The sequence below is a fragment of the Arctopsyche grandis genome, chromosome 7, assembly GCF_051622035.1.
Source record: "Arctopsyche grandis isolate Sample6627 chromosome 7, ASM5162203v2, whole genome shotgun sequence".
Taxonomy (NCBI): Eukaryota; Metazoa; Arthropoda; class Insecta; order Trichoptera; family Hydropsychidae; genus Arctopsyche; species Arctopsyche grandis.
Window position 1 is genome coordinate 5,729,046 of NC_135361.1, and position 16,630 is coordinate 5,745,675.

At 32.7% G+C, this 16,630-nt stretch overlaps 1 protein-coding gene across 1 annotated transcript; it reads right to left on the reverse strand.

Annotated features, from left to right (window-relative positions):
• Window positions 1-9,595: 9,595 nt before the first annotated feature.
• Window positions 9,596-14,979, reverse strand: LOC143914343 (uncharacterized). The gene is made up of 7 exons (XM_077434531.1): window positions 14,784-14,979; window positions 12,308-12,384; window positions 12,064-12,222; window positions 10,505-10,656; window positions 10,218-10,428; window positions 9,927-10,107; window positions 9,596-9,758 (listed from the first exon to the last, which is right to left on the reverse strand). Exons 1-7 carry the CDS (start codon window positions 14,851-14,853, stop codon window positions 9,658-9,660), a joined length of 951 nt encoding a protein of 316 aa, XP_077290657.1. The 5' UTR covers window positions 14,854-14,979; the 3' UTR covers window positions 9,596-9,657.
• Window positions 14,980-16,630: the final 1,651 nt, after the last annotated feature.

Here is a 16,630-nt window from a genome sequence, read left to right on the forward strand (position 1 = left end):
CCCCACTCGTTTTGACAGATTACTTGATGTTACGAGTTCGATTTCCGTTGTCTCGTTGTTGGCCAGACCTTGGTTTGTCGAGGTCGATCGTTTCTTATCAGAATTTGCCAACTTTTCTAATTTTCATTGAAACGGTTCCTGTAAAAATTGGCGTTTCCTTCCCAATTTTCTGTTGCAAACCTTTAGTTATTGTTATGTGTTAGGTTTCGCCATATTGCTCACCATAGGTTGTGGTTGTTTATCGGTAGCTGTGGTTGTTTATCGAATATAAAAATTCGTATTGTTACATGAAAGGTATTCATCGTTATTTATCGTATTCATACGATGTTTGTAATATCTGACCATAGATATCAGATATTATTTAGATTTACATGTATCTATGTAATAATTATGTGGACCAGGAAGGCGCATTTGGGGTTTACCTGTTAAGAGGGCTGTACACCTGAAACCTTAATTTTGTTACTGTTCCTTTCTTCGATATATATATTGAGTGTATGTATATATTGAGTGAATGCGACAATATATATCAATATATATATTGAGTGAATGCGACAGTTGCGCTACGACCAGATAAAACGTATTTTAAATTGACAAAATCGAGGTTTCGTATTCTACTATTTCCTCCTCCAAAACTGGACCAATTTTTAAAAAAAATCATCATCGGTATGAGAAAGATACTTTCTATGCATCTATCGGCGTATTTTTTTAAAAATCGACCGTTATATAAGCACGCTGGACTCGTTTCGTGGGTGTAAAAAAGAGGCGATTTTATAGATGTTTGGCGGCTCCTAGCTCATATAAAAAATAATTAATCAAAAAAATAAAACGATAGATGCACCTCAATGGTAGATATCCATAGCATATTTAAAAAATAATTTCTCTAGTGCCATAATTGAGGAAGGGAGAAGTATAGTACGTTTGTATGGACAAGGCGCTGCTGTCCAGCCCAGCTTAAGTCTTACTGGTATATTTGTATGTATATATATATATATATATATATATATATATATATATATATATATATATATATATATATATATATATATATATATAAATCAATGTTTGTCTGTCTCTCTCTCTGTATGTGTGTCTGAACCACTGAACCAATTACGATGTAACTTTCAGGATTTGTTGTATGCATGTCCGGGAAGATTACTGTGAAAAAAAAACGGGAAAAAACCTCTTAATAATAATATTTGTAATTACGATTTTATCAACGTGAAAGTATGAAGCGCCAGTGTGTACGTTGGTAACCAACTTGCGCGCACGCATGCCAACCCTTACATTACGTACCACTCATACCAACCTTACATTACGTACATTACATAACAATCCTAAATATATATATAAATCAATTTTTGTCTGTCTGTCACGTATGCGTTCCTATACTTTGCTATAATTTAATTTGATTATTAAGTATCAATATGCACTTATCGAAACGCATTGAGAAACGGGAATTGCATGCGTTATTGTACGATGGAAAAATGGAACTTTCAGGTTTTATTGTATGCATCGGCCAAAAACCGGCCAAAAACGAGAACGGAAACGGGAAAAACGGAAATAAGTATCGTTGCAAGGCAATAATTTCAAATGTTTTCGCGTCACGATTTGCGTTGTTAGGGTAAAATAAACAAAGAATTGAATAATTAAAAAATGTGTCATTAATATTATTATCAAATGAATGTTATTAATCATAACGATGATGGCTTTCAATTCTTATATTTTAAAAACATTTGATTATTTCAAAATAAACACAACGATAAAATTGTTGAAAGTTTCCCCTAAAAATACACGAATTTACAACGGGCACAACAACAGCATCCGCATAAGCAACAGAAACTTAACTCCCACTACGAGTCCGAAAGTAAAGTCCGCATTTTATTTCACAGCGGGCGTGTGTACTGGTACAATACATATAATATAATACATAGAGGCTGGCACGAAAGTAACGCGGCAATTATTATGCGAAGCGAGCGGGTTTTTGTTTGTACACAGTGAACGCTTAACGCGCTAGGAAGTGTTTTTATCATAATTTTGTTGATGCACGACACAGAGTACGAAATTGCCGGAGCACTGTGGCGTTTTAGAGTATACGGCTTATAATGCGTACCGTTTATAGGGAGGAAGGGAAATGGGTGGAGGCTTTTCCGGGAAGCCCTCCGGCGCTGGGCTCTTGCATACATTTTGGGGCTTATTAGGGCTTAAGCGTCCCGCGGACGACGCCTTGCAAACACCCCAGTACCTAGACTCCCTCTCCGGGTAACTTAGCACCAGGATCGGAAACTCTTCTTCGCTGAATGAATTTCAACTCTCAGCATCCTCCCCCCCCCTCTCTCCTTCTCATCAAACGCAAGTGAATTATAATTTGATCCGCTCAGATCTTTTTGATTGGCTGTCAAAATATTTGAAAATGTCTCAGACGTCTGTGGGCTGTTTGTGCGATTCAAGGTCGTAGCCAAGGGAAATGTATAAATTTTCCGAAAATAAAGCATTTTTAGCTGCGTGGTTTCTTTTTAGATTTAAACGCATGTTACCTCTCTTCTAAGGTCTTCCGTAATCAGTGTTTATTTAAGTGAAACACAACTTCTTTTTACATACCTCCTTTGCATTTCACATGGCTTTCGTGTTAGTGGTCATTTTTTATATCTCTTATCTCTTATCCGATCGTTTTCATACTTTGCCATATTGCTCATTTTGGTCATCAATATACGTTAATGTATCGTCTGCCATTACGTTGGAGATAAAATATCGTATACAACGCGTTTTAAAAACGGGGCCCGTAGACCTTCCTGACGTTTAACAAGCGTTCGTCCCGTGTCTTCCAACCTGTTCGCCTTGATATGACAATATCAGATTTTAATTGTTTAAATGCCTATAATTCTCTCTATATTTTATAAAATTTGCTCTATAGGTTCTCGTTATCTCTAATATATAAATATTTATAGTTTTAACTCTCATATGTACATATATATAAATTTAAAATTTGGCGTGTAGCTTCTTGTAAGGTAATACTCGATATATATTGATTTTTGGCCAAATATGTCAGATCTGACATTTCACTATTAAAAGTATATCTCTTCAACGAGTTTTATCTGCGGGATAAGTATTGAATAAGAAGTTATGTTGTATCTAATTGTTAATTACAAACCTCTTTTATATTCACAAAATTTGCCTCTTATCCGATCGTTTTCATACTTTGCCATATTGCTCATTTTGGTCATCAATATTTATTTATTTATTTATTTATATTTGACATGAGAATTAAAATTCCAGATATTTAAAAAAGTAATTCCCAAATCCTTAACATCAATGTTGTAACCAAATTCAATTGATGATCGAGATCTGGAAAAAGAGACAATGTTAAATATAAGTAAATGCATCCTCCACCATTACGATGGTGCAAAAATATCGTGTAAGACGCGTTTGAAAATTCTCCCACGAATAAGTGCCTGACGTTAATCGCCCAAAATGTTCGGTGGCATTGTTCGCCTACTGCGCTCGCTTCGGCGTTTTTTTGGTGAATATCCGTTTTCGCCGTCATCCATGGACCATGGTATGTTATGGACCAACTTCCGGTTGCTTTGAAACTTTGCCATTTTGCGAGGTTTGGCCGCCGAATGAGATTTCAAATGAGTCCGCTTAGTCGATGGTGAAATATAAACTTAATTATATAACCTACTAGTTGTTTTACCCGGCTTCGCTCAGTGTTTGTAATATAAACAGCTTAAACATGGCGATTCTAATAGTAAATATTTATTTGTTTTTTTTTATTTAATTTTTTTGAATCTAAAAAAATATATATCGAGTCATCATAAAAACTGATTTGTTTACGAAGTTCCCCTCGGACGAATGCCCCCGGCGCCCCCCGGGTCTTCGCCCCCAGCGCCCCCCGGGCCTTCACCCCTGTCCCCCGTCCCCATGTCGGCATGGAAATTTTGACTTGTTTTCGAAGTTCCCAACCATTATCCAACCAACAATATTTACAAAGTCTCTTTCGAAATTATATATTAGATGAGTTAAGTAAAAATATATATGAGAGATGATGAGAGCCTATAATGCAAATTTTATAAGATATAATGTGAAAAAGATAAAGTTTAAACAATTAAAATCTGACAGGACGAGTGGGTGGGGGAAAGTCAAACATATAAGGCTACTAGATACCAAACATCAACGTCTTAAAAATTTTAGCATTCTTAAACGTGTTTATCACGATTATTTTTCACCATCGTACTGGCGGAAGCGATTTAAATTTCTATCGTCGACTAAACCGCGCAAAATGGCAAAAAAATCTTCCTATCTGATGTCACAAATCTTCTGTATTATGTATGTACAATTTGTAAAAAGTATGAACAAGTCTAAAGTCCATAGATGTCTCAGTGGATTAATTCTTTAATTAATTTAATTAATTGTTGATTTGGTATTCTTCAGCTACTCGAAACATGCAAAATGATTTATGTAATAAAAATGCTGCATTCTTTGTAATTAATTGTCCAGAAATGCGCATTGGTGTCTTCCTGTCAAGCCTTCCTGGTATATATGTATGTAAAATAAAATAAAATAAAATATGTACCTATAAAAATAAAATAAATAAAGTGCTTACCTTATTTGATTTTTAAATTATTTTTTTTATTACGAAATTACGTTCACAATACATCTTATATCTATTTTAATAGCTACTGATCTACTGATCATTTTCTATTTTACAATTTAATTTAATTTGGTTAGTAATCATAGTATTATATTATTCTAATGTTAATGTACATCATAATAGGAATAAAAGCTCAAAAACCTATTTACAATTCTTATAAATGCTCATAATACATCTAATACATAATATTAATTAAAGACTCTCTAAAGTCGACGACCTGAAGCAGATTGTGTTTAGGTAATTTGTGTATTTATATACATGAAGAGTATAGTCATTTTGTTGTAATCACCGAGACTCTTCACAAGTGTGTTAGTATGGTTATTAGTGATTCTGTCATAGAATCTATTGGTTAGTTTGTTTGTAATGTCTGTAAAAAACGGAATATTATATATGGTATGCAGTTTTTTCAAGTTAGTATACATATATGGGTGTATTATAAATTATTTTATTTACTATTTTATGTCTAGTATAGTATGGTGTCTCCACGTGTACTAATTTAGACGAAGCATTACATACATACATCGTGTTGGCTACCTGAATTCAAACTAGAACTCAAACTCGAGCAAAAACCACCCGAAACAAAATACATATGTAGATCAAATTTGATTAATCATAATCGTACATAATAGTTGGTGCATAATAAGCTCATTCCCATCGGATAGTTGTAGGTATTAGAGTAGTGACTCACGTAGAGTAATTTTCGTGCACTTAGTCGGTCGTCGCGCACAAGTAGAGCACATTCTCCCCAGTATTAGGGGTACATTAATTTCCAATTAGCAGGGCGAGCATGCATACAGAGCCGAATTAGGTGGAGGACCACCCCTTCTTATGGTGGCTCAAGTCGGCTCAAGCCGAGGGGATTTGGCGACTCTTCGCCCTAATGTATGAAAATCCAACGCAAATTCATTATGTATTATATATTGAAGGCAAAAACCCTAATTACATACCAAATATGCAAAAAAAAAACAAATCGAATACTGAAACGACGTCGAAATCGGGACACAAAGTGCATCACGGAAAAACAACGCGCGAGTTAAGGGCTGAGGACAACCCTCTACCATTATAGCATATTTATTTATATATATTATAAGATATTGTAGCATATTTATTTATTTTTTACATATGTATATACCAGGAAGGCCTTACAGGTAACCCCAATGCGCCTTCCTGGCCAATTACAAACAATACAGCATTTTTATTATACAAGTCGCTGAATTACGAGACACTGAAAACTCGCAAATTAACGAGACATCTATGAATTGTACATACATTTTATTGTACATTAATCATACTCAAATAGTGGTGACATAGTAGGTAGGAAGGATTTTAGCCAATTTTTAATCGGGAACCGTTTCCACAATGAAATCAGAGAAAATTGGCAATCTTTGATAGGAAACAATCGACCTGGAGTCACAAAAATCCAGGTCTGACCAGCAGCACTACATATATACTCTGAAAATATTTTTCCAATCGAGGTCAGCTCATGGGATCGAACCCGGTGCCTCTCGACGTTAAGCAGAACCTTAACGACCGAACTATGCTGCTGGACATATGTTAAAAGGAGCCTCCGTTATATGTAATTGGTTTTCAATGATTATCTGCAGGCTTTAGTGCTGTCGGCTAACAATGGAGACCCCCCTGAATGGACTTAGTGGTCGGTAACGGCACCCAGCCACTTCCCGCTAGAGTTCTCAGAACTGATAGCGTGAGACCGTGGGACTGCATATATGATACGTGACTATAACAATAGGCAAACAAACGTGTCGAGGAAGATGCACTGAGCGACCTGCCCTTTATGAGCAGGTACTTAGGCTATACCAAGGCATTCTGGACGGAGCACTGGCAGTGCGTGGATCTTCTTAATCACCCAATAAATGCTGTGAAGAGACTTTGGCCTTTTATTTGGATCCTCCACCCACCCCTATGCAACAATATCACCAATTCATCACTAGTATGACACCATCGTGTATGACTTCTTCATTGTTGCATGATGTGTAATCAATGCTAACAATTAAAATAACTAAACAGTAGGAATAAGACACACCATTGATTTGTGGCACACCTAATTTAATAAGTAGCACCATTGATTTGTAGCATAACTAATTTAATAAATAGCACTATTGATTTGTAGCACACCTTAAGCACTGACTAACCAAAATTGTACACGTGTCTTCTCATAAAACTTGATACTGTTAGAATTTAAGCTAGTCCGTAATCAGCTCTTGTACTGAATATATTAATAAATCATTATTTTATATTCAAACCGTTTGTATGCAATTCTTTATTCGCGCAAGGTTTGTCTCCGTGTGCGCTTGTGTCCTAATTACCTAACTTTACTCTGGTGTGATTTGCTGTCCCATATGTCAAAGTTGAGGTTTCCAAATAGCTAGAAATGTTTCAAAGATCCTAATAGGTAATTCACTCAATTATATTTTTTTGACTCTGAAGGCGTATGAGACATAAACATATTCCCACTTACCAGTGTGGGCGGGGCTGTCACCTCCAAAAATATATATGTATATGAGGTAAAGTGAATGAAATGACGTTATGTGGCATCTGAAAATAATGTATAGGCGCAGCCACACAAATATGTACGTCTCATGTGTTTTTTATGAAGTTTTCATATGTAAAAATTCGCTAGCACGCCTGATCTAGCTATGGCAACCAGACCAAAAATCCCCCCTGGTATTATTTTTTTTTATTTTCTTGATGTGTAATGTTTTTATATTAATATATGTGTTCAGATCTGAAAATCCCCTCTGGAGAAAGTCTGAAATGGCAGTCAGTAATAAAATATTTGGGAGTAACGTTTGATAAAGAATGAGATGGGCACCTCACATTGAGGCAGCGAAATGCAAGGCGATGCGGGGTATATCCTCAATATATCCAATATTTAATCGCCATGGTTCTTTATCAACGCTAAATAAAATAAAATAATATCGCGCGCTCATATTACCATTATTAACCTATGCTTCACCTGTATGGAATAACGCCTCGAATACTAACCTTTCCAAGCTCCAAGTAATACAAAATAAATCCCTAAAAATAATTTATAATATACCCATATATACTAACCTGAAAAAACTACATGCCATATATAATATTCCGTTTGTTACAGACATTACTAACAAACTAACCAGTAGATTCTATGACAGAATCACGAATAACCATACTAACACACTTGTGAAGAGTCTCGGTGATTACAACAAAATGTCTATACCCTTCAGGTATAAACACAGATTGCCTAAACACAATATGCTTTAGGTCATCGACTTTAGAGAGTCTTTAATTAATATTATGTATTAGATGTATTATGAACATTTATAAGGATTGTAAATAGGTTTTTGAGCTCTTTTTCCTATTATGCTTTAGATTAACATTAAAATAATATAATACTGTGATTACTTACCAAATTAAATTGTAAAATAGAAAATGATCAGTAGATCAGTAGCTATTAAAATAGATATAAGATGTATTGTAAACATAATTTCGTAATAATAAAAAGCATTTAAAAATCAAAAAAAATCTATATTTATATATGTAGGTATATAAAGCTATTTTATGTAATAAAAAAAATTGAACAAAATCCAACAACCGGAAGTAGAATTATTTTTTTGTATAATGCCAGAGGTTATATGTGTATAGGTAATACGAATGTAGTTGATATATATTCCGTCTAACCTGGTACCAACTACCGAAAAAGTTTAAGTCTATTTTCAGTTGTAATTTATTACATTTTGACTAGTTGGAATGTATTTTTTTTAACCCACGTAAGTTGAGTCATATGGCGAATTACATTCTAACAGGTAAAAATATATTACAACTGAAAATAAATTTCAACTATAAGTTGGTACCAGGTTAGGTTTTCGTGAAAAGGTCACTCGACTAAGTAAATTGATTTGGAAAGTAACAGTTTTAGTGTTATCTTGATACGGTGTGTATTATATTTATTCATAATAATTAGCAAATATCGAAGCATTATTGAATTCTAAAGCATTCGTAAATCCTAAGAACTGTAAAAATTAAACTTTTATATTAAAATTGTTGAAAGTGTATTTTCGCTTGTAGATACATACATAATTTACTAGTTGCGTTGAATTCAAATTTGAACGACCTAAAACGCCAGTTGGAATAGACTACAACTGAAAATACACTTCGACTGTACATTTGCGCTCAATTTTTATCTGAAATGCTCTCATAGCTGGATTAAGTCGTGGGTTGATCACATCCAAGTTTTTGTTATTGAATCAACCCCAAAAATTATGTATGTGTGAAGGTGTATGTATGTTTAATTGCCGAATTTTATTTTTTATCCGTCTTATATTCCTCAAATACATACCAGCCAGCAGTTTGGCTTAATGGTAGCGTATATATTTAGCACCACTGAGGTCGAAGGTTCGAGTCCTCGTCAAACTGCTGGTTAGGTTTGGGGGTTTTGTGACTCCAAATCGATCGTTTCTCTATCAGAGTTTGCCAATTTTATCTGATCATTGTTGAAACGGTTCCTGAAAATTGGTATTAGATCATTTCCTGTTGTCACAAAATCTGTGTGTATAATTTGTAAAAATTATGCACAGTAATCTGAAATCTATAGATATATCTATAGACATCTCTATAATTTCGTGATTATTTAACTAAATTTAACGCTAAAAATAATCCATAGATGTCTCTATGATTATTACTTCTGTACTGATTAATTGTTATATGCTATGTATTCTGATTGTATATGTATTATTGTATTTCAGACCGTTATCGTACACTCGTCGCATTGGAGCGATCTGTAATGACGAGTGTATATTGATTGTAACAATAAAATAAAATAAAAAAATACCTATAGATAATGTCACATCCAAGTTTTTGTTATTGAATCAACCCCAAAAAAATATGTATGTACTATCTACGAGTGTGCTTTCATAATTTGGTTTAAGTAAAACAACAAGGTCTTTGGTTTAAAAATATGTATATTGTTTTTAATTCAAATCATATAGTAATCTTCATGTCCATTCAAATTAGCTAGTCGACCATAGCAAAAAATTGGGAGCGAAACGATTGTTGGGATTTATCTTCACCATTTCATTGGTTTTAGTATTATATTTAAAATTATTTTTAGCTGAAAAGGTGATAAAACTTTGTTTTAACATTTTTTCATTTGGGATTATTGACATTAATTAAAATTTTATATCTTAAGTTCAAAAGTGAAATAAATCAATTAAATTTAAAAAATATATAAATCGGTATTTCATATATTAAGAAATCCTGTTAAGATTTTCAAACTTACAGCCAGAGATAAATATCATATCATCTAAAACAACTCCGCTTAACCACATGGTGTCTTCAAAAGGATTTCGGAAATGCTTCCATTGTTTAGTATTTAAGTCAAATCGTTCTCCAAATACATCGTCAGCATTTAACTTTTCTGGACCACCTAAGGCGAAGAGACCTCCATCAACAAAGACAATCTAAAATGTAGCAAAAATCAAAATTACTAGAACATTATTTTTTTCTAATCAATACTATTCACATGTAAATATGAAATGTACATTAAGTATATGTACATATGGATACCCACAGAAAAATCCGATCGTGCTTGGTTCATCGGCGTACCTAAAGTCCACTTATTCAAAGTTGGATCGTAAATTTCCATTGATTTCATAGCATCTGATGATTCGTCAGTTCCGCCAGCCACATACAGTTTTCCTTCATATACATTACTAGCGTGATCACAACGCTCAGACAGCATTGGAGCCATACCACTCCAGCTGTCTGTTTTTGGATCGTACCTAATCAAAATAATGTGTATTTTTCATAGTTTATACATAATACGTATCGACAAAAATACAGAAACAATAGACAAACCTCTCAACTGTACCAATTTTATGATATGTTTCAACATTACCTCCAGTAACGTATATGTATTCGCCTAGTTTAGCTACACCCACGTTTTTTTTCTTTTGTCCCATCGGTGTAAGTTTTTTTATTTCCTTCGTAGCCAAATCAAAAGATATAACCTGTAGTTGATACAAGTGAATGCAATTAAAAACAAAATCTTGGCAGTTAAAATTCATATTTCAAATCAATTAAACATTTATATAATAATAATAATAATAGCTTTTATTCCAGACGATGAGGAGAATAGTGCAATCCCCAACGCCCATATAAATAATATATAGATAATAAAATAAAAAGTATTGAAAAATAGTAAACAAAAAATAAATAAATAAATACATAAGTAAATATATAAATATTACTGATAATAAATAATAATAATAATAAATAATAATAATTTTATGTCTATTCAAGGCGGTCGGTGTAGCAGTTCCATCCATCGAACATACAATGAAGAATGCAAATGAGAAGATGCAGCAGCAAGAAGACAATTAGGCGATAAAAATATACGAAGACGTAGAGAGGCCGCTCTCATCCTGAGAATGGCTTCAAAATGAGGCACATGCCCTTCTACAAACATTTGCGATGCGCTACAGCTCCTAGGTAACCCGAAAAGAGCACGGTAACAGTTGTTGTATTGTACCTTTATCTTCCTCATCGTCTCCCGCTTGTATCTGGTCCATAATTCACCAGTATAGAGGCTAGTACAAAAGGACATAAATAATTGTCTCTTAACCTCTACACTGGAGTGGAAAAATCGTCTAGCCAGCATATTTGCCCTTACACAAATGGCTCTTCTTTGTCTTTCGATGTCACGGTCATCAGATAGATCCTCCAAATATATAAGCAGCATGGCTTGCTGGTTGGGCTATTGCCTAGCACTGAGAGGTCGCCGGGTTTGATCCTGTGAGTTGACCTCGATTGAAAAGAATTTATTCCGAGTATATTATCTGTAATCCTGCTGATCAAAGTTGGACATTTGTGACTCCAAGTCGATCATTTCCTATCAGAGTTTGCCAATTTATCTGATTTTCATTGAAACGGTTCCAATTTTCTTGATCCATTTTTCATAATTTTCGAGTTCTCAGCTTCTCAAATTTCACTCATTCGGATGAAATGTTGCAAATTTGCCAAATAAATGTGTCGAAAATTTCGAGTTCGAAATTTAAGTTTCAAAATGTAAGATTATCAAAAATGAATTGATTTATTATTAATTGTTGAAACGGTCCCACCAGTAAATTGGCCAAAATCTTCGTCACCACTATTTAAAAACTATATCACCACTATTTAAAAACTATATCACCACTATTTAAAAACTCGTACAATAAAATATGTGTACAAGTTAGAAATTCATAAATGTCTCGTTAGTTTTGAGTTTGTCATTGTCTCGTAATTCAACTACTAATGTAATAAAAATGCTGCATTGTTTGTAATTGGCCAGGAAGGTGGATTTGGGTTAGGCTTTGCTTGTATATGTATATTTATATAAAATTATGTATGTAAATTAAATAAATAAAATAAATAAAGACCTCATCGCTCTGCTCTTCTTCATTTTTTTTTCCTCCGAAAATATACAATTTTCCGTTTGAAATTATCGTCGAATAATCATTATAAACATTTAACTCAATTTCTGCTAACGTAGTCCACGCATCACGTGATGGATGATAGAATTGAACTGTACAATTGTTCTGAAATAACGTATTTATTGCAACATTAGATTGTGTATCATGCACAACAAAGATAGCGATTTAATAAAATGTATCGATATCTCACAGATCCGTCATAGGGAGGGCCTACTGCTACTATTGTAACTGGGTAGTCTGTTAACTGTTGCTCTTTTTCTAGCTCAACTAAAAATTAAACACATGGTATGAATAACAGAAATAGACAATAATCAAATGTGCATTGAACAATAACTGAAGGATTAACGTAATTGTATTACCAAGGTTAACCAAAGACTTATTCACCAGCAATGCTATTTTATTTTATTTTATTTTATTTAATTAATTGAAAAATCAACAGACAGGATGTACAGAGATATGTATAAAAAAAAACAAAAAGTAAATAAATAATATATGTAACATCCGAGTCCAATAATAGATTTTTACAAAAATGAAAAAGATAAATATAAGGAAAACAAATTAAAAAGTAAAGAATAAAGGCATGACAAAATATGTAGTACATTGCATAATTAAAATATAGTATTAAAATATTTGGAAAAGGTTATAAGATAGAATATAAGAAGAAATTGAAATTTACAAATATAAAAAACAAATGAAAAAGGTAAATACAAAATAAACAAATGAAAAGGAAAAGAATGAAAGCTATAATATGATTAAATAGCACATTACATAACTAAACTAAAGTATAAAAATAATGGAAATATTGGAAAAATAGAATAGAAGAAAAAATGAATCAATCGGTCAAGATTCTCTTGATGTTAGACCTGAATTGATGTAGGGAAATACCAAACAGATCAACCTCATTCAGCTCTCCGTTAAACATACGATAAACGCGCTGCAGATAAAAATATTTTTGGGAATTAGTATTGAAAGGATCAAGTGAAAAGAGTGCAACGCGTCTAGAGTATCGAACTGGGATTCTGAAATTAACCTTATTCAGTAAATCAGAACAATCAAAGAAACCATTTATGAGCTTAAAGAAGAATATAGCATCAGAATGTCGTCGCCTGACAGAAAGATTGTTAAAAGAAAGGATTTTTAAAATGTCGGAAACAGTAGAATGGGTATAGGTAGGAAAAAGGTAGCGTAAGGATTTAATAAATTTAAGTTGAACTTTCTCAATACAATTAATATGGGATAAATAAAAAGGTGACCAGATAATTGAGGCAAATTCAAGGTATTGATGATGGGATCGATGTTTTCCCGAATTTCACGTTTCTAAATTCATTGGTTTTGAGATTCATTTCTAGATTTGACACTTTAATTGAATTAATGCTCAAATTTTAAAGAAAAGTCAATATAAAATTAAATTTTACAACGGCATAGCGAGTTACATGTTAAATGGTGTCTCAAATGTGACGTATTGTTATTATATAAAATACTACTGTATTAAATACCCGTTGATATTTCAACGGATGGTTTCAGAAACGGATTTAATACGGGAATTAAAATAAAGTCATTTGACATCGCCATTGTATTATGATATTCTGTAAATTTTTAGTCGTGTCTATAACTTAGAAAAATTATTATAATCAAAATTTGATAAGCCGGATGAAATATTATATAATCGCATGGGTTATATATAGCATATTGTTATTCGGTAACAAAAAAATTAAAAGAAATATGTCAATTATGTGTTCGATTCGGGTCTACGTGACTTGACAAATTGTTAATGACAGAAAACGCAAATATCGGAAGGCAAAGATCGAAAATCGAAAGATTTTAAGTTGAAAGATAAAAAAAAAATGGTGCATGGTAAACGGTACATACTCACTTAATTTGCGCGAGCAGGATACAACAGGAACAAGAGGAACATGCTTTTCCTCCCGTATTCTGCGCGCGCACATTAATACGGGAGGAAAAGCCTGTTCCTCTTGTTCCTGTTGTATCCTGCTCACGCAAATTATGTGAGTATATACCGTTTACCATGCACCATTTTTTTTATCTTTCGTCTTAAGATCTTTCGATTTTCGATCTTTGCCTTCCGATATTTGCGTTTTCTGTCATTTAACATTCTGTCAAGTCACGGAGACCGGTTCGATTCGCATCACAGTCGTAGTTTTTTTTTTTAATTATCTTTTAAATATAATTCAAATAAAATTAAATAATAAAATATAATTTAATTGTTTAATATGAAAAAAATGATTCAAAACCTCACTCAATCAAATTACCATTATGTATTTTTTATATAGTGTGATTTATGCAATTTTTATTATAGGTATGTTACCGAGAGTTGGCGCAAACAGATACGCTTGTGAATTAAAATATTAAATACAATTACACACATACTTATGTGTATGTTTATAATTTCACATCAGATTACTTGTCATCTTATATGTATATAATTTCGAAAGAGACTATTGTTGGTTCCTAAATCCGTGATGTCTTCTAACAAATTAATTGTCTAATAATTCTAAATAAAATAATAATATTGAAATAACTTTAAATAAAATGAAACTATTCAAATAGATTTAATAAAATGTTTACTATTAGATTGGCCATGTTTAAGCGGTTTGTATTACAAATACCGAGCGAAGCCGGATAATAACACTAGTTTAATATATTACCAGTTTCGGAGTGGACGAAGGTTACAACAGCCATCAACGTTAACACATATAAACTTTTAAAATACATCATCTTGTATTTGCAATATATGTAAATATAGGTATGTATGTAATATGCGATGAACGCTTACTGCGCCATATTGTATTTGTCAAATGAATTTTATATATTTGTTTATCTCACTAAGTGGTTTTGATTATTAGATCATAGGTCAGTGTTAAAAAATTAATATATAAAAGTAGATCTCTCTAGATCAGCGGTTTCCAAACTTTATACTACTACGCCTCCCTAAAAAAATTTTTTTTTTCCGCGCCTCCCTACCTTTTATTTTTTAATAGTTATAATAATATAGACACGTTTTAAATAATAAACCTTTATTTAAAAAAAAATACTGAACACTACAATAGACAGAATAATAAAAAGGTTTTGCTATAACATAAATTTATACGAACATCTATATTTATTTTTATATTAAATTACAAATAACACTACGTCTAACACATCAAAATTTAGTGCGAAGGATGTTGTTGTTTATTGGCACAAAGTTTATCAAATCTTGGGGGGCAATATGGAGAGTGCCACTCGTAACTCCTTTTCGACTATTAACCTGGCTCGATATTTGGTTTTCATTGCAGCTAGCGCCGAAAAGCCCGTTTCGAATAAATAAGACGTTACAAACGGTAGAAGCACTTGCATTGCTTTGCAATACAAAGATTCATACTATCCACTTAGATTCATCCAAATTTTAATTATGGTTTAATTTTGAAACTTTTGTTTTAGTGAGCTATCGCATGATAATTCTATCAATTTTTCTTTTTCGATGGTTGTCAGCTCGAATTCGTCTTCTTCATTGTAGTTAAATGGATTCTGTATCCACAAAAATTTTGAGAAATCAAGGTCTTTGAAATAATTGGAAAAATGCAGCACTAAACCATCCAAGTGGTCAGTAAAAAGATTTTTACTTGCTTCAATATTGACTGTGGCCTAGAAATCTTTGGAAAGTGAAAACATATCCAACTCATTCTTTTGTAAATTTGATTTCCATATTTTCAACTTTTTAATGAAAGCTTTTACTTTATCTTTTTGAACAAGTGGATGTATTTGTGATCCCTGCATTGCTTTATTTAAACCGCTCAATTTTCCAAAAATTTCAACCAAATAGGCAAGTTCATGTCTCTTCATGTTGGTTTTCTTCGAGAAAGGTTGCCAATTAAATGTGTATATAAAAATGAAAGAAAAACAAAAATAAACATTCATGCATTGAATTTTACTGTTAAGCTACGATATGAAGTTTTATTTATTTGTAGATATTATGGTATGAAAATTATTTTTTTATTAAAAAGTTTTGGCGCCTCCCCTGGCAATAGTCCGCGCCTCCCCAGGGAGGCGCGCCTCCCAGTTTGGAAACCGCTGCTCTAGATATAAACACACATAGGCACATATTTTATTTTATTTTTATATTTTATATTTTATTTAATATTTTATTACAATCAATGTACACTCGTCATTACAGATCGCTCCAATGCGACGAGTGTACGAGAGCGGTCAGACAACGTATACAGTACGTTTAATAAACATCGAATACAATACAATACAATACAGAAATAATAATCATAGATTAGACATCTATGGATTATTTTTAGATTTTGTGCAAAATTATTATTACAATTTTTATACACATAATAAACACGAAATTATAGAGAAATCTATAGATTTCAGATTTATGTGCATAGTTTCTACAAATTATACACACAGATTTTTGTGACAACAGGAAATGATCTATTACCAATTTTCAGGAACCGTTTCAACAATGATCAGATAAAATTGGCAAACTCTGATAGAGAAACGATCG